The following is a 21,797-nucleotide window of genomic DNA, read 5'->3' as shown; positions in this document are numbered from 1 at the left end:
CCAAGAAGCCAGGCACGGGGGAGCGCGCCCTGATGTCTGCATGGGATGTGGGCTAATTCAGTTCTGACTACACCATCATGAACTTAACCATTTCTTATTTTTGTGAGTTTCCTCTTTTGGGAGACTTCATTCTAGACGGTTTCCTCCTTTTGGCCTCTTGCCATTAGGATTTTCCATTTTTCAATACTCAATTCCCTTTCTCCTTCCTCTTTTATTATTCTTATCCCTTGTGTCCTGTGACCACCTTTTATGTTCTTTTAAAAACGTGTTTTATTGTGTGTGTGCTGCTGCCCCCAGAGGGTTCCAGAGTACCTGGAGCTGGAGTTACAACAGTTGTAACCATGTATGTGGGTGCTGGAAATGGAGCTCTGGTCCTCTGGCAGAGCAGCAGGTGCTCTTAACTGCCAAGCCATCTCTCCAGCCCCTCTTACGTTATCAGAATGACATACAATGGCATGAGGCAAATTTTTCTTTGCAGTGCAGCCTAATAAGACAGATCACTGGACTCAGGTGGGACTAAATTCTGCTTCTGCAGTACCAGGTGTGGCTCTTAGGTAATTTACCTCTCTTTGTATCAGCTTATAAAAGTAGGACAATAGTGCTTATTCTGTGGGGATTAGAAAGGGATCCAATGGATAAGTACAAAGTGCTTAGAATAATGCTGGCCACAGAATGTTCAATTTCCCTAAACTGATGTAACATCTAATACATAGTGGCCAGTGTTTGAAGGATTCTCTTTGTTCCTTCCTTCCTGCAGAAGAGACCAACAAAGACACTGCAGACAAACTGAAAGATGACACTGAGAAGCATGGTCTGAATTCAGGCAAGCAGCAGAGCTCTCTCCAGCACACAGCTGACACAGTACAGCTGCCTCATCTAGCAGAAGCTTCTGGAAAGCCAGAGACTGTTTCTGGGTCAGAGGTGTCCACAGAACAATGCACCTCCTCCCCCAAGAGCACTAACATTTTACCACCCATCATGTGACCCTTGTGGAGGGTGCATCCTGTTCCTTTCCACCAGTGATTTATATTAGAGAAGGCACTTCAATTGTACAATACTTCACATTGCTTTTTTAATGCATAAAGGTTTGTAAGAAAAATCAAACTCTATTCACATAGTGAGTTGCCATGATTCCTCCAGTGAAAGTTGACGGGGGCTGGGGGAGGGAGGTGCTTTACCTGAACTTACTTTTTAAGGTATGTGTATGTTTACGTAGGGGACAGTGTCAGATGCTACAGTCTCATTCATGGAACTCCAAATAAAATCAGATCTTTTCTTGTGACTCTCAATTGGTGCCAATCAGGACTCTCTTGTTTTGTTTTGTTCATGTGCTTGTGTTTGTATCCATGTGTGTGTGCAGGTGCACTTGGAGGCTAGAGAATAACCTCGGGTGTTGTCCTTGCTGTCCATGGTTTCCTGAGACAATTTCTCACTGGCCTGAAACTTGCCAAGTAGGATGGGCTGGCCACTGAGCAGGGATCTGTCTCTACTTCTCCAGGGCTGGGGTTACAAGTGTTCTCCACCATGCCATCCTTTTAAAGATTCTCTCTCTCTCTCTCTCTCTCTCTCTCTCTCCCCCCCCCCCCCCTCTCTCTCTCTCTCTCTCTGTGTGTGTGTGTATACTACCATATGTGAGCAGGTGCTCAAGGAGTCCAGTATTGGGCATCAGATCTGCTGGAGCTGGAGCTGCATGTGGTTGTGACCTGCCTGCTGTGAGTGCTGGGAACAGAACTCTGGTCCTCTTGAAGAACGAGCAAGTGCTCTACCACTTAGGCATCTCTGTAGCTCCACGTCTGGTCTTTTTTCATTGGTCCTGGATATCAAATTCAGATCCTTATGCTTACGTGGCAAACATTTTACCAACTGACCTGGGTCCTCAGCCTGGTGTTCTTGTTTGAAAATGCTGGCCGCTGTCATACCAGTTTATTGACTGGGACGTTAAGGAACAGTCAGACTCCCCACTCATCTTTAGCCCTGTCTTTTGCGTCCCTCTGCTTCTACCCCTCTGTAGCTAGCTTTGTTCTGATGACAGGCTCAGCCTGGAAGTGAAGGGATTACACACATCCTCTCCAAAGTGCAGTCCTGGGGTTGGGGATACAGCTCAGGTGCTAGAGTGATTGCCACATAAGCAGGAGGGCTTGAAGGTGGTCCCCAGTACCTAAGTGAAAAGCTGGTTGCAATGGGCTTTCGATTGGCTGGAACTCAGTCAGCTCTGGGTGAGGTAGGCTACTTTAGAGCCCACTTCACCACAAGCAACATTAGCTGCATCCTCTAAAATACATCAATAAACAAATGTAAAAAAAAAAAAAAAATGTCTGGCTAGCAAGATGGCTCAGTGGGTAAAAGTGATTGCTGCCAAACTTAAGGAATAGTCTGAGTCTCTTCCTTGCCAGGAGTAAAGGCCTTAGACCTCACATGGCGGAAGAAGAGGACTGCTTTTCCCAAGTTGTCCTGACCCCACACCTGGGCTGTGGTAGGCATGTCGTGCCCCCAGATAAATGGATCAATAAATGTAGTTTAGATTGGAACTGGATATGGGGCAGACGATCCCTTTAAGCTACTGAACATACTGTCTCCACTGCCCAAGTGCGAGCATTGCAGCCTAAATGACCACACTCTACCGAGAACTCAGCCTTAGACCAGTGCTTTCCGTTTTGCCACTGGGATGAAACCTAGGATAGTGCCGGCCACATCTGCCACACCCACAGTCCCTGGGGCTGTTTCAGCTCTAACTTGAACTGTGGGTACAGGTGGAGGTGGGCAGTGGTCGCACAGCTGTGCAGACATGAGGCCACATCCACAACAGCACAGTGTGAATAATTCTGACTGGCTGTTAGAAACTGTTTTCTGGCTGCTGTGGTTCTAAAGGATGGAAATGAAACAGTAGAGCCAATTGTGGCTTATTTTAAGGGACCAGTTTACTCAGCTCGTAGCTGGGGACAGCAGGGAATTGATTGGGCTGCTAGGCTGTTCTTCTCTGCCATTCGGTCCCTGCCTTCCTTCCTCCAATGGCTTTCTCAGAGAGAGTGCAGCCTCACCTTTCCAACAAAAGTAAGCCAAACTCGTGCAGCCCTTTAATTGTAATCTTTTAATTTATGTCCTTGCTCGCATGGACAAGAAAATCTGCAAAATCCAGTGAGTAGCGTTAGATGGTGCATCTGGTGTGGGTGGTGTGAAGGGTACTTTAGGGCTCTGTGTGACAGGGAGGGGAGCTGAGGGAGTGGGGACATGGCCCACTGCTGGAACACCAGGTGGGCCCCAATCACAGGTTTGCCATCAGCCAGTCCAGCAGCTGCAGTCGCGTGACATTTCCCACCGCCTCATCCAGCTGTCGCTCCTTCTCATACCTCAGCACCGACTGCAGAACCTCCCCGACGCTGCGGCCTTTCTCCACAGCAGCGGCTGAGAGCTGAAGCAGCTGTGGAGAGCAGAGAGAAAGGTGTTGGAGGAGTAGAGTACCCCAAACAGGCCAAAAGGAACCTGCATGGCTGCAACCAAGCAGCCATGCAATGGGGAAAGTGAAGTAGGAGAGACTCGGGTTGAGGACAAACTCCCAGGGATTCATGTAGCTGAGGCTGGCCCTGAACAAGTGCTAGGATTGCAGGCATGAGGCAGCTTGAGCCGAACAAATGGATCTTAATTGTTATGGTTCATGGAATGTAGCTAGGGCTTTTTGCATGCTTGGCACTTGGCCCATCGGAAGAAGATTTTAACTATAGCCGCTGTTGCTAAAAGGAAGCTTGCCTCGTCATCCACAATACAAACAAGTGTCAACATTCCCTGTTCATGATATGGGATGTGCTCTCTCAGTGAGTCAAATTTTCCCCTTTTCTTCTTGAGGATGGTACTTTAGTGAGTGTTTGTCAATACTGTTCTTGTTCCCCAGGGCTGACCCTAATGCAAGTCTCCATTTGTGATGGTTTATATTGACTGCCAACTAGACAAGATCTAGAACCACTTTGAAATCAGACTTCCGGGTGTGGTGAGGGGTTTTCTAGACGAGGGTGACTGAGGGGCGGTGGCACTATTCCACAAGCAGCACATGGAGAAGAAAGCTAGCTGAGGGCGAGCATTCATCTCCTTCTACTTGGTCACTGTGTGGTGCAATCTGCCATAGGAAGGAAGTCATGGCAGCAGGGTCATGTGGTCAGTCACATGGCCCCCACAGTGATGAAGTAGAGGAGATATTCGATGTGACAATGCTTACTTGGAATTCCAGGACTCAGAAGATGGAGGCAGAAGGATCTCTGTTTAAGACAACAAGTTCTATAAAGTGTGTTCCGGGTTAGTCAGGGCAACACACTTCAAAAAGAAACAAACAAACAAACAAACAAACAAACAAACCCAAGCCAGTCTGGTAGCATAGGCCTGTCATCTCAGTTACTAGGAAGGCTGAGGCAGGACTTTTGCAAGTTCAAGGTTGGGTTATGAAGTGAGTGCAAAGCCGGCCTGAGTAACTCAGTGAGCTTCCGTCTCAAAATGAAGTATTTCTAGGGTGGAACAGTTACCTCGTATGTGCCTGACTCTTGCTTCCATTTCCAGTTCAGGGGCAGAACAAAAGTTCAGCAAAGAAATAACAGGTATAAAGGAGAACTAAGTGGAAATGTTAGGGTTAAAAATTACATTAAACACATAAACTATGAGGGTATCAGATTGAGGAGACCACAGAAGGAAGATAACAGAATGAAGAAATTATCCAAGACATGATAAGCAGAACTCAGGGCCTGAGAACAAGACTCAAAAGGTTTAATGTTCCCATTCTTAGAATCCCAGAGAGGAGGTTTGGTGTGGAACAGCATCTGAAGGAATGTGGCCCAAAAAGCTTCCTCAGTTTACCTCAAGTCAAGAAGCTCAGCATAGTTAAACAAAAGAAATCCACCCCAAGACCTATCACAGAGTTCTCAAAGCTAACTTAGTTTTCACAAGACATATTGTCTTACAAGGTCTTATCTGTACTCTGGGCTGGCTTCGAACTCATGGCAATCCTCCCAAGTGTTAGGACTGTGGGCACTACCATGCTCAGTATTTAAAAAGAAAGTTTGGGGCCTATAAACATGGCTGCTCTTCTAGAGGAACTGCATCCAGTTCCCAGCACCCATGTCAAGCAGCTCATAACTACCTGTAACTCCAGTTCCTGGGTATCTGATGACCTATTCTAGCCTCCACAGGCATGCACACATATACATACACATTCATTTAAAACAAATAAAAAAAATCACTTTTAGAAAGGCATTAAAAATATATTTTTGAACTGGTGATTGAGCTGAGGATCTGACATATACTAGGCAAACACCACCACCACTGAGCAACATTCCTAGAGCAGAAAACATCCTGAAAGCAGCCAGGTGGAACTAGAATATCACTTAAAGGGAACCACACTTCAAATGACGTTGCATTGCTTTTAATCAAAGACTAGAGGAGTCAGAAGGAAGGGAATATACAGAAAATGTTGATGGGGTAGGGCTGGTAAAATGGCTCAGAGGTTAAAGCATTTACCACGCAAGCAAGAAGACCAAAGTTTGGGTCCCCAGGACCCACATAAATGCTGGATGGCTGTGATGGCCTGCCTGAAGTTCCAGCCTCAGAAGACAGTGGGAAGGTGTTTGAGCACAGGATCAAACCTGCTAGTTGTAAGAGTGTCTCAGCAAGCTCTGGATTTGATTCAGAGATCCTACCTCCAAAAAGAGGAATCAAGAAAGACATGTACACACATGCACTGTACCCATTCACATGTGCACACCCACATGTAAACTCACATACATACACATGGGGAAAAAAGGACACAGACCATACTAACAGAAGAGAAAGGCCAAACCAGAACTCTTCCAGCAGAAATACATTTCAGAAATGACAGCCAAATAAAAACATTTTCATATAGTATGGGCTACACCCAGGTTTGAACTCTAGTACAAAACAGACCATGACATTCTCAGATTAAAGAGACTAAGAAAACTCATTGGTGGCAAACGTGTTCTAGGAGAGTCGCCGAAGGAAGTTCTGTGGAGGACCACACTAGCTGAAGGCAGCAAGAGAAGCAGTGGCTCTCAGTGCAAACGGGTGACTGTCCTTAAGTCCTGTGGAGCTAACACAGATGCCTGGGCCACATAGTAACACATCTTACAAAAACAAAGCAAAATAAGCAAACGAGAATCTAATCAAGACACCTCCGAAAACATCGCCACAGTACAGAAATCATAGTGGGACATTGGAAGATGTTCAAATAAACCAAAAAGAGGCAAAAAAGGAAAACAAGAAGGGATGTTAGACAAGGACTGACCCAAATGTATGAGGTCCACAGAATCCACACCCAGATCTGATGAGGGAAGTTGTTAGAAACACTATAGGAAAAAAAAAATGTAACACACAATTAACTCTAGCACCATGTCCTCTTAGTGAAGAGGCTGGAAAATTCACAGGGATTGGATACCCATGGCCAACCAATAAGTCACATATCCTCCCATGAAGGAATAAATTTAGTTCCCTTCCAGACAGGTATGCAAAAGCTAACTCAAAGTAAACCACCTATAGGAGGAGCTGTAGCTCAGTGGTAGAGTACCTGCCCAGCATGTACAGGGCTATGGATTTAACCCCCAGCACTGAGAAAACAAGACCAGACAAAGAGCAAGGAGCCCACACTAGCACACAGAAGAACACAAGAAGGAAAATCCATGTGACTTTGGGATGGGTCAAGTCAGTCAGCGCTGTTCCCTTTACAGGTTCACAGTTCTTCACTGTGACGCTGCCGTGTACTTTACAGATGCTTAATTATGTCCTTGGCCTCCTGCTTCACTAGCAACTGTCTTCTCTGTTTTGACAGTCAAATTTCCCCTGGGGACAAAACTGCATGCTGCCAAGCAGCCCCGGAAAGAGTTGAGGTAGAATGACTTGCCTAGCTTGTGAGGCCCTAGGTTCAGTCCAAACACAACAAAGATAAAGAACAGAACACTAACTGGGCAGAAACTATTCATATTATTAGATGACATAAAAAGCACACAGCTTTAGTACCCTGAGGTGGAGGCAGGAGGATCAGAAGTTCAAAGTCCTCCGTACTACATATGGAGTGTGAAGCATGAAGACAAGGAGGACAAAGCAAAGGCAAACAAAAACAAAAAACCAAAAAAGCAGAACAAAAAAAAACCTCCCAAAAACCAAAACCAAAAACCAGATAAATCAATTTATCATTAAAAAAACGGTTGCTCTCCAAAAGGCTCTTCTTGACACAGAGCAAACATTCGAGAGTTGTGTCTGACAAAGGACTTGTTTCTAGAACATATAGAGACCTTTGGGCGTGTAGCTCTGTTGGTAGGGTGTTTGCCTACCATGCACAAAGCCCTTAGTTCAGTTCCCAGCACCACATAAACTGGGCATGGTGTCATACACTGTAACACAAACACTGGAACCTAATACATGCTAGGCAGGAGGATCAGAAGTTCAAGGTCATCCTCAGCTACAGCCTAGGATACATGAGATTCTGTCTCAAAAACCAGGCAAAGTAGCCAGGCAGTGGTGGCACACACTTAATACCAGCACTTAGAAGGCAGAGGCAGGAGGAGCTCTATGAGTTCAGGGCCAGCCTGATCTACAGAGTGAGTTCCAAGTCTGTTACACAGAGAAACTATGTCTCAAAAAACAAAACGAACAAACAACAACAAAAAACAGGCAAACAAACCTCTTTCAACTCCAAACAAGAAGAAAACAACTCAACCAGAATGTAGGCAAGAGTTCTGCATAGACATGATGGCTATTAATTGCACCAAGGAATCTACGAGAGTGGATGACGGAGTACCTTGGATTATGTTCAACATCTTTAGTCATTTGAATTTATGTTTATCAAATCGATCCACAATGATCTATCACTATGCTTCCTATAATAAAGTCATGTTGAGGAGAATGGGAGGAGTAGAATCCCATCTAAACAGCTAGTGAGACTATCAAACGAGATGGCTACTTTAGAAATCTATCTCACCATTATTACTATTATTATTTTAATTCAGTGTCTTAAACATAGCCCAGGAGAGTCTCCAGCTCACTGTGTAGCTCATCCTCCTGCTCAGCCTCTCAAGTGCTGGGTTATAAGTATGCATCATTATTTCCAGTCCAGTAATTGCCCCTATCATAAGATAGCAATACTCCGGTTTACCACTCAGGGCTAATGAAAACACGTGTCCACACAGGTGTGAATGGAAATGCTCACAGTGGCATTATCCATAATAGCAAAAAATAGAAACAATGGAAGGAATGGACAGTGCGTATTCATAAAATGAAATACTATTCAGCAATAAAAAGGAGTGAGCTACTGATACAAATGACATGGAAAAGCCTCAAAAAATATGGTAAAGGCAAAGAGCTAGATGTAAAAGACTACATATTTTATAGCTGAATTGATGGAAAACGAAAACTTAATAGAAAGGTCAATGGTTGTCTTTGGGTAGGAGGAGTAAACACACACACACACACACACACACACACACACACGTAAGCCTAGTGCTGTGGTTTGAATGTGACCATAGGATCTTGTGTTGGGATACTTGGTCATCAGATGGTAGCACTCTTACGGAAGGCTGTGGAACCTTCAGAAGATAAGCATTGCTGAAGGAAAGGAGTCACGGGGGAAGAAGGCACTTGAATTTCTTAGCCTGGCTCCACTTCCTGTCTGCAGACACATGTGACCAGCTCCTGCCTCAGCTCCTGCTTCTACACCTTCTCTGCCTTGGCCTGTACCCCTCTTAAACTGTAAAGCACAATATACCCACCCTCCCTTCAGCTGCTTTGTGTCACAGCCGGAGAAAAATCACAGATACAACCACCTCAACATCAATACTGACCATCAAGGAGTCTTTGGTCTTAGGAGACACTTTAAAATTCATAAGACTACAATAAAGAGTCTGCCATTGGCCTAAGAGTAGACAGAATGGACAACTCAATGGCACAGAATAGAAAGTTCAGAAAGAATCAAGCGGAAGCCAGCGCGGAGGGTAGGAACACAGACCGACAATGACAACTAAGATCTGCCTCCTACCTTCCACTCTATAGACTGCATGCTAAAAGAACAAAGCCACAAATACTGGGAAACATTTTAAAGCACTAAAAGAAAACCCAAGCAAAATCCAGGAAATAATAAAAGGAAGAACTATCTTAGACTAAATTCCATAAGGTGAAATGAAATTAAACTCCAAACACTAATACATAACCTAATGGCACTGGGCATGGTGGGGTGGAAGCCTGTACTCCCAACACTCAGGAGGCTGAGGCAGGGGTTTGCGACCAGTCTGGGCTATACAGTGAGTCTAAGGCCATCCTGAGCTATGTAGAAAGTCCCTGTCTCAACAAACAAATTAGAGAGCAAAACAAAAACAAAAATATGAAAACTGTGTGGGAGAATGTGTACCTTCACATATATACATCTATGTAAGTTATATAATATGTGTGCATAAAAGTCTATTTATCATATGTATATGTTGCATGTATATTCTGTCACTTATATAAGCATGTAACCACCTGTACTAAAGGAAGGCATAAATATACATTAGTTCTACATGTACATACATATGTATTTCTGGAAGAACACATTAGAAATAGAAAGAGTAATACAGAAGTGATCTAATGAGGAGACACCTTTTTTTTTTTGGTGTTCATCCTTTTTTAATTTGGGGTTTGATCTTACATCCACATGACCTATTAAAAATAAATTCTATAGTGTTGAAGGCAATTGGGTTCCTGGGCACCCCAGTCTTACTAGGTTCAGTGAGTGATATTTGCATACAATAGTCTCTTTAAAAAAAACAACAACCAATCACTTCAGCTGGTTTCTTTGTTGTATGTCTCATTCAACTGGACTGACATGAAGAAGTCAGACTGCATTCCTTCAATAAAATAATTGGTGGATATACTTTTCTTCAGAATTAACAAAGCTGTGTACAGGATCTACAAATGAGAATCAACAGAACACAGGGACCAGAGGATATACCTTCCCTTACCTGATGGAGTTCCACTCCATGCCTACATTTTCCCCAAGCCACCACAAAAAAGAAGCCAGCCCACAGGGCATAGTAAGAGTGAAGCCATCTATTGACTAACCTCTCTTACGCCTATACTTAAAACAAGTGCCGGATCCCACAGGATCATCCATATCTACATCTTGTTTTCAATCAAAGACCTCCAACAATGAAAGCAGGAGCTTTGAAGGACCCACACAGATTTAACAGTGACTTTCAGCCTTTAGTTTTGATTCCTTGCTGTGCCCCTGGGGAAAAACAGACACTCTGGGAAGAAGCTAAAAAGCAGGCGTCAGACTGTTAGTCAATGTCCTAATGTGCAAGAATTCACTGATTCTAACAAGCTAGCAGAGGGCCACAGGCATAGAATGATGATAAATAGCCCTAATACATATCTAAATATGCATTTTAAAACTATTAACTATGACAGTATCAGAGAGGTCTCTCTCTCTCTCTCTCTCTCTCTCTCTCTCTCTCACACACACACACACACACACACACACACACACACCTTATTTCTCAACAGGCTAACTGAAGCTTTCAGGAAGTTCATCAAATGATCTCTCATCTCCTAAAAGACAAGTCTTTTAAGGTCAACATTTTATTAGCCTGACAGCTATTGGAATTTGTAGAAAGCTTCAGAAACTATAGATAGGACCTCGGACCCTTCAGGTTCAGCTGTTGGACACTGTCTTCTGAGATCAGGAGGGAAACCAATGAAGAGGAATAACAAAGAGAAAGGAACCCACATGACTGTACTTGCCCCTGATGGCACTTTTAGCTGGACCAGTACACCAAAGAATCCTTATAGTAAGTCCCTAGGTCATGCCTGCTTCAAGTGCAAAAGCCCAGCCATTAGAAATGTTACTAAAGCAACATCTCCTTTCCCTGTGGTCATGTCTGACATGTAAGGACCCAAGGGCCTGCGACCAGAAGGTAGACTGGACAGTCTCAAAGGAGGAGGAGGCTAATCTCCAATGTCGTGGCCACCTTGTAGAACTGAGGGTGCCAGGGGACAGACAGGCTGGATCCAGTTGCTGACATATCCAACTCTGCTGAAGAAGCTCAGGTTGCCATGGACATGACAGGTAAAAAAGTTAATCTGCTCAAAGATACTAGGGCCTCTGGCTCAATCTTTACCATTTTCTCTGGAACTTGCCTCCCGATTTATAGATAGTAGGGGAGGAAGGAGCCTCCCACACAGTGTTTTATACTCCCAAATATCCTGTCAATTTATATAGTTGGAGAGAAGAAACACCCCAATTATCCTATTTTATCCCCCACTCCAGTATTCTGTCAATCTCAAGACCAGGTCAATCATACATTCCTGGTCACCTCTCAGTGTCCTTAGTCCCCATTGGGAAGGGACATATTGAGTCACCTAGGGACAATCTTGCAATTCAGTCATGAAAGCCCTAGCTAGCCTCTGAAGTTCCCTGGGGAATTCTAACAAAGGTGGATTCAGTTATTTGGGATTGCTTACCCAATAAAATCCATTCAAAGCCTGGAGGAAGTTATCCTAAAGAAAAACTAGATCTATCAAGAGCAGGCACTAAACTAGAATTATGACCTATCATTAAACTTTTTTTTTTTTTATCAGTAAACATGGCTTACTGGTCTCTTGCTGAGTCCTACGTAACACCTCAATCCTCCTAGTAGTCAAGCCAAAAGAGAATACCGTACGGTGCAATCCTGACGAATCAGCTGGTGGCTAATCCCTATGCTCTTCTACTCAAGTCCCTGAAGCTACTGAATGGTATATAATACAGTTTTTTCGACTTTTCCTTTCTTTTGCACTCCTTTGCACCCTGACTCTGATACCTGTCTGCTTTAGAATGGGAAGATACAGTCATTCGATTTCTCCAGCAGCACATGTGGAGAATCCTCTATCAGCGGTTTAGGAACCTCTTTTCCCAGGACACTAGAAAAGGATCTTAAGGACCTAGTTTTTTCAGAAGGAGCCACCCTACAATATGTAAATATTTTGGTATAAAGCTCTACTGGGGAACATTTAGATGAAAATATCAGCGTCTTAAGTGTCCTGCTCTTTTGAGGCTACCATGTCTCCACAAAAAAAGCCCAGGTAATCAGTAGGAAGTAATCAGTAATCAGTTGGATGCATGTTGGTTCTGGAGGCTTGGCAATCCCCCTGCCTCCAATGGCAGCACTAATTAAACCAATTCCACCAAAGACAAGCAGCTTTGACCCTTTAGGGGATGGCTGCATTTGATCAAATCTGTATTTTAAATTTGAATTGAGATGAAAGCTTCTGCAAGGGGTTTTGGCTCTTAGCCCTTAACTGGGACAGCCAACTAGAACAATCCTTTCATCAGATAAAGTAGGTTCTGACAGAAGCCCCTGGCACCAGACATGACAGATTTCTAAACGCTCTTCTTATTATCTGTGGCAAAGCAGAGAGGCTTTGCTGTTCCCGTGTTGACTCAGTGCCTAAGGACAGAATGGGAGGGCTGTAAAGCTCCAAAGAAATCAGATGTAGCATCAGGATGGCCCCTATCTCAGAGCTGAGACAGCCACAGTGCTTTTGGTTGAAGACATCTCTAAGATATTTGGGGGGCAACCATTAGAAGCCCTAAAAGCCTACCAAGTAAAGGTCATACTAATTAAAGGTAATGTAGTTAACTGGACATAGACAAATGAAACATCAGATAGTCCTCCTAGAAGCCCAGAGGGAGCTGTTAAGATATGTGGTACCCTACATCTTGCCTCACTCACATCAGTGGAAACCTTTTTAAATCTGCTACACTGTGCATGCACTAAGACCATTTTCTCCACCTGTCCAGCTGGGCTGACTTCAGTGACCATGCTGAAAGAAACAGTTATGTTCTAAATGGAGAATGTGAGGCTCTGCCAGAGAGCAGGAACTGAATCTTCCTCATTGCTCCCTTTTACCTTGGCCCCAAAGGCCAAACAAATAGCCCCAATGAGGGGAATCATTTTCAAAAAAGGAAAAAAGATTAGTATCTACCATGATTTGAAGAATGCCTTCCTGGTCTATGTGCCATACAAAGACTTCTGATATGCAACAACTCATCCATAATATATAAGTAAGAAATTCTAGGTCTATGAGACACACTCCAACTCTAAATATCTCCCTGTACAACTTCATTGCACCATTTGTATTAAAAACAGAACACTATACTGGGAACTGGAAAGTGATGTGGACCTAGTCTATAAATCCTCTAGCCTAACTTTCCCTGTGTTCTGAGCAATAGGGTATCTAAATATACTCACAGTAGGCATTCTTCATACACAACACTATTAGTCAATGGTATCGAGAACAAACCTTTGCATAACTCTCTAAGGGTAAAGGCTTTTTGTTAACATACAATCACATTCAAGGCTCCCATACCATTTTCTGCAATTCAGTCTTCTTATCTTTGTCACCAGCATGTGGCCTGTGAAGCTCCCACAGTGGTACCTCCTCTCCTTCAGTATGCATAGAAGATAAGTTCCTTGGAAACCATCTCTCTTCTGTTGGGCCTCAGGGAACATAGGATCCCTCTGTCTCACCTCAGAACTTTAACATATTTGTATCTCATAAATATATTTGGATCCAAGAGTCAACTACTGCCATAAGATTATATGGCACTGGACACTTTCTTTGTGGAACAAGGGCATTTCTATCCTCTTCCAAGACGATAAGGACAATGTACTCTTGCAGCTGCCTTCCCAGATCTAATAAAGTGTACCCCTAGTATTTCCCAACTTCTGGGTATCTTACCAACTTGCAAGTCTATTCTCCAGACCTTACTGTTACACCCTCCTTTTAAAACAGATAGAGAAAACAGAGAGTAATGGCCCCAGAATTACCAATGATTCTTGAGTTTAATGGCCTGAATACTGAGAACCCACTATTTGACTGATCAGGAATGAAGAGGGGTACACCAAGGTTTATTCCCAGTTTCAGGAGTTTTAAGTTTAGAAAGGCCAACCCAAAGCCTGTCCTTAGCACCACAACAATCATGGAAGGTCACTGTAGTTGCTACTGAGGCATAAGAAAGCCTTAACTCTCTTAAACATATGGTTCCGCAGAACTGAACTGCAGGCTCTAGAGAAAGGATCTCTTCACCTGATATGATTCAAGTGTCTCTTTCATTGGTGGAAGTGTAAGAACCTCTGGATGCAAATCCACTCCTATCATGGTACTAATTGTCAAGTCCACCAAACCTCCAGTACCACTAGACAACAACAGAGAGACTAGTGACAGGTTTGTGTGTGTGTGTGTGTGTGTGTGTGTGTGTGTGTGTGTACACATGTCCATAAATCAGGCTTGTGAGATGGCTTAGTGGTAGAAGTATGCTTGCTGCTGTTCCTGATGACCTCAGTTTGATCTCCAGAACCTAACAATGGACAGTTGTACTCATGAAACCTATGTACATGTGTACACACACACACACAAGAAAGAAAACAAAAAGTCAGCCTAAAAGTACAGACTTTTGTCTGATTCCTACACCAAGTCTCCTGGAGAATCTCCACTTATGCTCCTGGCACCAATAAATTCAGAAAACAGACAACACTTCTTGCCTCTCTGAGTGTGTTTCTGATTACTCATGATCTCTGCTCAGTTTATTCTTACCTGCCGAGAGGCATCATCTTCAAATTCCTACTGTCCACTTCTCTCCTTCCTACAGCTGTGTTCCCATTCAGAAAAACACACAGACTGTAAAACCCACATCACCACCCAGAAAAGCTTTCTGGCTTTACTTTCTTACCTTCTCCTGGATTCCTTCATCATCACCAGCAAAGTACAAAATAGGGACATTGAGCTCTGAGGCAGCTACCCACTGCAGGACTGCTTGCAGCTGCTTGTTCTGAACAGTGTCAGCCAGGTTGTGGTTGCTGACGATCACCTTGGGTATCTCGCATCCCTCAGGTGGCTGTCCTGACAAACCTCTCAGTTCGTTATGGATGGCTTGATAGGCAGTCTGCAGGAGGGCTTCTGCTGTTCCCGTGCCCTTGACTGGTAAGCATTCATATAAGTTATCTGGGAAGGCAGAACTTGGCCTGCTGGCATCCCCACACTTTTCATCTCCCAGCTCTGCCAAGGGAGAGTCACAAGATTTGGCAATAATGAGGCACAACTTCATCACAGAGTCCATCAGGTGTTCCACCATCTGCCCATTCATACAGCCATCTAGCTGGTTGGCGACCATCTTGGTTAGTCCGGAAAAGGCACCACCAGTCTCCTCATCCTCACAGAAGTTCGGGGCAGGAGGGGTCATAGGCCTCTCGCACATATTGATTTCTTCTTCCTTAACGTTCTGCCCCTTGGATTCACAACTACGGTTACCCTTGAAGATGGTCTCACTGAGTAAGTTCCGGATAAAATTGAAGATGACACTCATCAGATCCTTCTTTTCTGTTTGTTCTTGGTCACATATCTTATGAGGAGACTTAAGTCTGGACTCATCGTGAACTACCGGCTGCTTGTTGGCGGGGAAGTTGGTGCTGGCAGCAGCTTCCAGGAAGCTCTGAGCATCCATTCTCCCTCCCTGGGCCAGGTGGTACTGAATCAGAAGCAGGGCTGACACAATCAGGTCCTTGGCCCAGGAGTCTGATTCACACATAAAATTTTCAAAAGTCTCTGGCTGCTGTGGAGGAGGGATTAAGTCACAAGAGTCTGGAGACTCAAAGGAAACCTCATGCTGATGAGGGCCACCCTGCTTTGCAGCAGGGTCGAGGCCAGGAGGCTTACTATCGTCTTTCTGATGAGTCTTGTGCCACATGCTCAGTCCCTCCTTAATAATGTGCTCACCCAGAGTTTCAGCACACGTCTTCTCTTTCTCTGGTTTGCATGAAGCAAACAAACTTTCTCTCAGTTTTGATTCTGATTTCATCGCAAAGTTCAGGTTAGGTTGCCTAGGGTCACCACCCCGTGATTTCATGGAGATAAGGGAATAGCTCTCAGACTTGTCCTTGGCTTTCCTCTCAGGGAATTTCTTGGCAAACATCACATTGTACAGCTTACCCATCATGGCATCCATGATATCTGTGGCCTTTTGGCTTCCATGAGAAAAAAGGCTTCGTTTCACGGCTGAGACAAAGTCTGTGTCAGTCATTAGGCTCCCTGTGACATTGTGGAGGTTCTTCATGAACGAGTCGATGAGATCAGAGACGACCTCTTTTGCATGCTTGATCAATACCTTCTTCAGCAGAATAGTGGCAATGGTTGTGTCTTTCACCTGGATCCTCAAGGTCTTCATGATGGAGACCATCATGTCAGATACCACACTGTTGGCATAGGTCATAATCCCTTGACTGACAGAGCTTGTAAAGTCATCAGTTCTGTCCTGGCCCCTGAAGAGCTTTCTTTCTCCAGGAAAGGACCTTCCACCATCCTTGGCGTCCCCTGCATTCCGAGACTCAAATACTTCCTTATAGAAGAAAGACTTCTTAGAACCAGGCTTGTCATCTGGACACTTGCCATCCTTGGTGCTCTCCTTGATTTTCAAAGTGCTTTTGTATCTTAGACTAGGGCTCTGTCCTGACCCCAAGGCTCTGTCTCCAGAGCCTGGAGCTTTGTCACCAGTGATGTTCTTGGAACACGCAGAGACGGTCTCATTCACCAGCTCGGAGGCTACTGTACTCAAGCTTTTGTGGGGCATGGGCTCATCCCCCATAAACAATGACTGATGGACACATTTGTTTTCAGAGCCATGGATCTTCTCATTGATCTCCTTCCGGGCCATGGCTATCACTAGGTTTGTGAGGCGGTTGGCATAGAAGGAAACTTCATCTATGGAATTCCCATTACCAGCTCGGACACAGGGGCCTTGGGAAGGGATCTCCTTGTGAGTCATCTCAAAATGCAATCTCCCTGGACTGCCCTTGTGGGTGGTATTGTAATAGTCGACACAGAAACCTTTGCGTTGGTCTCCCGGGATGGGCACTTCCTCCATAATTGATGACTCTCCAGGCTTGAACCTCGAGTCCTGGAACCCTGCTGTACTTTTTTCCAGGTCTCTTCGGAGCCAGCTGAGCACTCGGACAGGATCTGTTGATGCATCCTGGAAAGCAGACATGGTTTCACCCAGTTGTAGCACAGCAAAGATATGAGGCGTTCAGGACAACCTTGAAGGCCAGCCTCCCAAGCTGGCTCCAGCATCACAATTTACTGTGCAGTCACTACACATTATCAGATGCTGAGGATTTGAGGGCTACCATCCCCTTTAAATTACCTTCACAGTAAACTCACATGTTAATTCTCTTGCTTCCTTCAGTTTACAAGGGAGAGAATTAAAGATCTGAGAGATTAAGTTAGTGAGTCATTTGAAATTATAACATTAATGGGTGATGAAGCTGGAATTCCAATCAGGCCATCAGCTACTACATCATGTTGCTTGTACTGTGTCAAACCAGCAAGATCCTGACAACCACGGGGAGTTCCTATCTGACCTGAGCTGGCACTGATGCTCATCACGCCTTCTCAGATCTAACTATTGGGTTGTTATTGTCGTTTTTTTTTTTCTTTTTCTTTTTTGAGACAGTTTCTCTGTGTAGCCCTGACTATCCTCAAACTTAGAGATCTGCTCATCTCTCTCTCTTGTGCCACGCTCATCTAGATATGTTGTTTTTAAATTTATGTCTTTTATTATAAGTACAGCTTTAGAAAAATGGGAAAATTGTACCTAATTATTTGATACAGCAAAATCTTGGCATGCTATGTAGCTTCCCATGACTAATTGATATTAATGAATTGATTTGTAATTGGGGATTAGTAACTGTGGGTGATTAGTTTTTTGCAGTTATAGACTCTGATGGATGTGAGCTGTGATAAGCACACACATACACACACACACACACACACACACACACACACACACACACACACACAGACAGAGTTATATATCTACTCACTGTATCTGTATGTGGCAACCTGAACATAGTACCATGTATATATTTATGCTTTCTTTCCTATCAAATGTAAAAAATTTTGTCAATCTAAGAATGACTACAAATATGGCCATTTTAAAAAGAATAATGCTTGGTTATAAAATTGCTAATATATTGTCCAACTACTAGTTTATTACAAAAATAAAAGTTACTAGCTACTGGGCTAGGGGGATGGCTCAGTGTTCAGAGCACTTGCTGCTCTTTCAGAGAACCTAGCTTTGATTCCGAGCACCCATCATGGTCACAATTGTCTTTAACTCTGGTTCCAGGGAATCTGACACCCTCTTCTGGCCTCTCAGGCACCAGGCATGTACTAGACACACAGACAAAACACCTGTACGCATAAAATAAAATGACATGAAATAAAACAACATAAAGTACTTAAAAAGTTACTGGCTATTATTTGTTCCATAGCAGTAATTTTAAAAAGTTTTCTTAAATTTTTTTTTTTTGTGTGTGTGTGTGTGTGTGTGTGTGTGTGTGTGTATACATGCACATGGATGCTTGCAGAGGCCAAGTGTCAGACCTAAGTGTGCTCAGGCCTGCTGCAGACTGTTTCTCAGATTTGACTTCTTCATCTCATGATGGCAAATAATAGAGGCCTTTTCAAGGCCTCCCTGAGCTTCCTCAGAACTCCCAGCAAAGCCAATGCCATGAGGCAGTCAGGCCAACATGGATGTGATCAGCCTCCTGCTGTGATCAGCACAATTCTTCCTGGAGGTTGGTATTACTTTTTATCCAAGTGGAATGGAAGAGACTTGCAGAAAAAAAAAAAAAACAAAAAAAAAAACAAACTTGTGCTTTACTATAAAACTATAGATTTGTCTATCATCTATGTCCAAATGCAATGTATTCTCTACACTATATATGCTACCTGGTTCTGCTTCTGAGATGCTCTTTTAGAACTCTCTAGCATGCATGTACTGATGGAAACACAAAATCACCTGAGTTGCCTGAGACAAGCACTCTGCTTTCCCTTCTGTCAAGAGTCTGCTGCTCCTACAGGACCCCTCTTCTTACTCAATAGTACCCTGAGCTGTGTGCCAGGAGAATGCCAAACCACTCTTTCCCCTTTTCAAAACCAGGACAGTTTCATGCCCATGACGGAGCGCACAGAAAGATGAATGGGTTTAGTTTCTCCCCTTGGTCATGGCATGCTGCAGTAGCTTAGTTTATGCTAACTGACTTCCCAGCCCTGCTTTTCTTTTCCGTGTCTGGCTCGTTAAAGATCCCTAATCCAACTATCTTCCATCTCGACCTTCTGAGTGCTGCAGTCATAAGGTATGCCACTGTGTCCTGCATGCAGTGACCCATTATTTAAACTCTAACACTATTGTTCAGAAAATTACTTGGCAAATGACCGTGAACTGCTTTTTTTTATTAATGTCCATTGGTTATTTACATAACTTCAAATGCCAGACTGATATCAAATTATACTCATGTCTTAAATTATATTTAAGCTTTACATTATAAGTATATTTTCCCATGAGTGGTAAGGTTCACTATGGCAGAATTTAGTTTTGTTTTGAATCTCCTAGGGTACTTCTTGCTTAGTGAAAGGTGTTGGAGTTTTGTTTGTCTTATTTAACTGGATCTGATTTGTATTTTGTTTCTCTACAAATAAGGGCAGAGGTGGATAAAATATCCAACAAAGGCACTTTGGGGGTCTTTGGCAATTTGATATGAGTGTCTGTATGTCTTATGAATATTTCTCAAGGTTTTTGGCTCCTATTGATAAGAAAATATTTTTGGTATAAAAAGAAGATGGGTCATGTGACATTACATGCAAGTATGTATTGGGCAAATGTTAGTGTTCTGAGCAAGGATATAATGATGTATGCGCTGGATTACGTCATCTTTAATTTTGTGTTGCAGTGTGTGTGTAGATGCATGTGTGAGTGTGAAGGAGGACAAACTGTGGGAGACAGTTCTTGTCTTCACCCTTTCAGCATGTGGGTTCTGGGACATGAACTGAGGTCATCAGGCTTGGTGGCAAGCATCTGCACTCTCTTAGCCATCTCATTGGTCCAAGAACTTCAAAAACAGAGAATTCTGTCTAATTTGTTTAGATGTTTCTGATACCAGAACCTGCTGTCTGTACAGGTCCACATATGGTCTTTAGTGCAAATTCATCTTGCTTTGTGACTCTGGATTAACTCCTTTAAGCATCTCTCTTTGGGCAGTGGCCTTTGTTAGCAGAGGGCACTGCATGGCTACAAGAGGGAGAAGAGAGCTGTGCCCTGGCCCATCTGTGTCCAAACAGCCTTGACTGAGGGCTCTTGAGAGTTTCAGCTTAACAGCTACTTTCTATGTTTACTTCTAGAATCCTGAAGTCTTTCCCTTGTATCTTTCAATAACATACTACCTCTTCTCAGGAAACATTTTTTAAAGATTAAAGCATAGGTGTGGTTTATCATTACTTTATTTTTACTTATTATTTATTAATATCTTCTTATTGAACCCTGACGGATACAGAGCCACCCCACTCCCCTTCTCCACCAAGGGCTTAATAAGTGCTTACTGAACACCCAAGGAGCAATGCCTGAGAGGGGAGTTTAAACCTCTCAGAATTTTTTTAAAGATTTATTTGTTTATTTATTTTTTTGTCCCTGCAGGCCAGAAGAGGGCGCCAGATCTCATTACAGATGGTTGTGAGCCACCATGTGGGTGCTGGGAATTTAACTCAGGACCTCTGGAAGAGCAGTCAGTGTTTTTAACCTCTGAGCCATCTCTCCAGCCCACCTCTCAGAATTTTAAGACATCCCGAATTTCAGGAATTATTTCTGATGAACCTTGGAAACATTTATTATATTTCTTACACTGACTGATTGGGAGCAAGGTTTATTCCACAACATTTATGTGGCGGTCAGAGGGCAATTTATCCCGAGTTAGTTCTCCTCTCCTTCCACTGTGTGGGTTCCAGGGGCCAGGCTGATGGCAAGCACCTTCACCCACCGAGTCATCTCACCAGCCCACAGGCACATTACTAATCAGTGGTTGTTTAAAACGTAAAATGTTGTCATTGTAATACATACTTTTTATTAATCATAGCATATTTCTCCACTAAGTATCAAACGCAGGCTCAGCAGTTAGGAGCACAGAAGTACTGCTCTTACAGAGGACCAGAGTTTGGTCTCCAGTGCCCACACAGTACCTCACAACTGCTTGCAGCTCCAGTTTCAGGGGAATCACACCCTCTTCTGGCCTCTGGGGTACCTGCACTCACATGCTCAAGCCAACCCCCCCCTCACTCCCCGCCAACACATAATTAAAAACTAAAGTATCAAATATCATAAGCTGCAGAATTTGTTGGAGTAGATGGAAAATTTTTGTTCTACAGGAGGTCATTTTAACCACCTTCAAAATGAAGGTCGGAATAAGGCTGCTCTTGACGACAGTCCAAATGTCCCTACCTAGTGCTGCCAAAGAAGGAGACCTTACCATTTTCCAGTCCTGGTGTTGGTTGTCTCCAGGTGAATAGACATCAACTTTGCATACACCATTTTGGCTTTGTAACCAGTCAACCCTATCTGCCATCTGGTAGCATTAAAAGAAAAAGAAAAAGAAAAATCATCAAAAGGTTACATGAACAGTAGGAGAAATAAAGAGAATGGCAGAGATATAGGGGGCAGGAGCCATGCTTTCCACAGAGACCTCTAGAAAGAGCTACTTCAGCCCACTCAACCAGTTATCATCAGCTTCAGCTCTCACCTGCAACACAACTTCTCAAACGTGTTTATATCTCTAGAGAAGAAGCTGATGCCTGTATTGTTCAGCTGTGTCTTGCTTTGTTCCCTACCAACACCCCCCTTCTGATTTTCAGTAGACACTCAAAACTAATGTGACCAAATGGATTAATTTACTTTTTCCTTGCCTGTTCTGTCTACA

At 43.6% G+C, this 21,797-nt stretch overlaps 2 protein-coding genes across 3 annotated transcripts in view; one reads left to right on the top strand and one right to left on the bottom strand.

The window, feature by feature from the left end:
• Nucleotides 1–1,104, top strand: part of Dyrk4 (dual specificity tyrosine phosphorylation regulated kinase 4) — a 37,203-nt gene extending 36,099 nt beyond the window's left edge. Inside the window, exon 15 of the mRNA XM_036182551.1 lies at nucleotides 758–1,104. Within this exon, the coding sequence (XP_036038444.1) occupies nucleotides 758–984 (227 nt within the window). The 3' untranslated portion in view covers nucleotides 985–1,104. The remainder of the gene's footprint in view (nucleotides 1–757) is intronic.
• A 1,838-nt stretch (nucleotides 1,105–2,942) lies between these two features.
• Akap3 (A-kinase anchoring protein 3) overlaps nucleotides 2,943–21,797 on the bottom strand; it is a 29,044-nt gene continuing 10,189 nt past the window's right edge. The window contains exons 2-4 of one of the 2 annotated variants that reach the window (XM_036180227.1): nucleotides 21,351–21,446; nucleotides 14,729–17,023; nucleotides 2,943–3,418 (exon numbers count right to left, since the gene is read on the bottom strand). In XM_036180227.1, coding sequence (XP_036036120.1) covers nucleotides 3,263–3,418; nucleotides 14,729–17,023; nucleotides 21,351–21,446 — 2,547 coding nt within the window. In that variant the 3' untranslated portion in view covers nucleotides 2,943–3,262. The remainder of the gene's footprint in view (nucleotides 3,419–14,728; nucleotides 17,024–21,350; nucleotides 21,447–21,797) is intronic. The other variant, XM_036180226.1, reaches the window with a different exon arrangement.

Source organism: Onychomys torridus, chromosome 3 (genome assembly GCF_903995425.1).
Source record: "Onychomys torridus chromosome 3, mOncTor1.1, whole genome shotgun sequence".
In the NCBI taxonomy this organism is placed as follows: domain Eukaryota; kingdom Metazoa; phylum Chordata; class Mammalia; order Rodentia; family Cricetidae; genus Onychomys; species Onychomys torridus.
The sequence above is the reverse complement of the archived record's forward strand: the minus strand, read 5'-3'. Positions and strand labels throughout refer to the sequence as shown.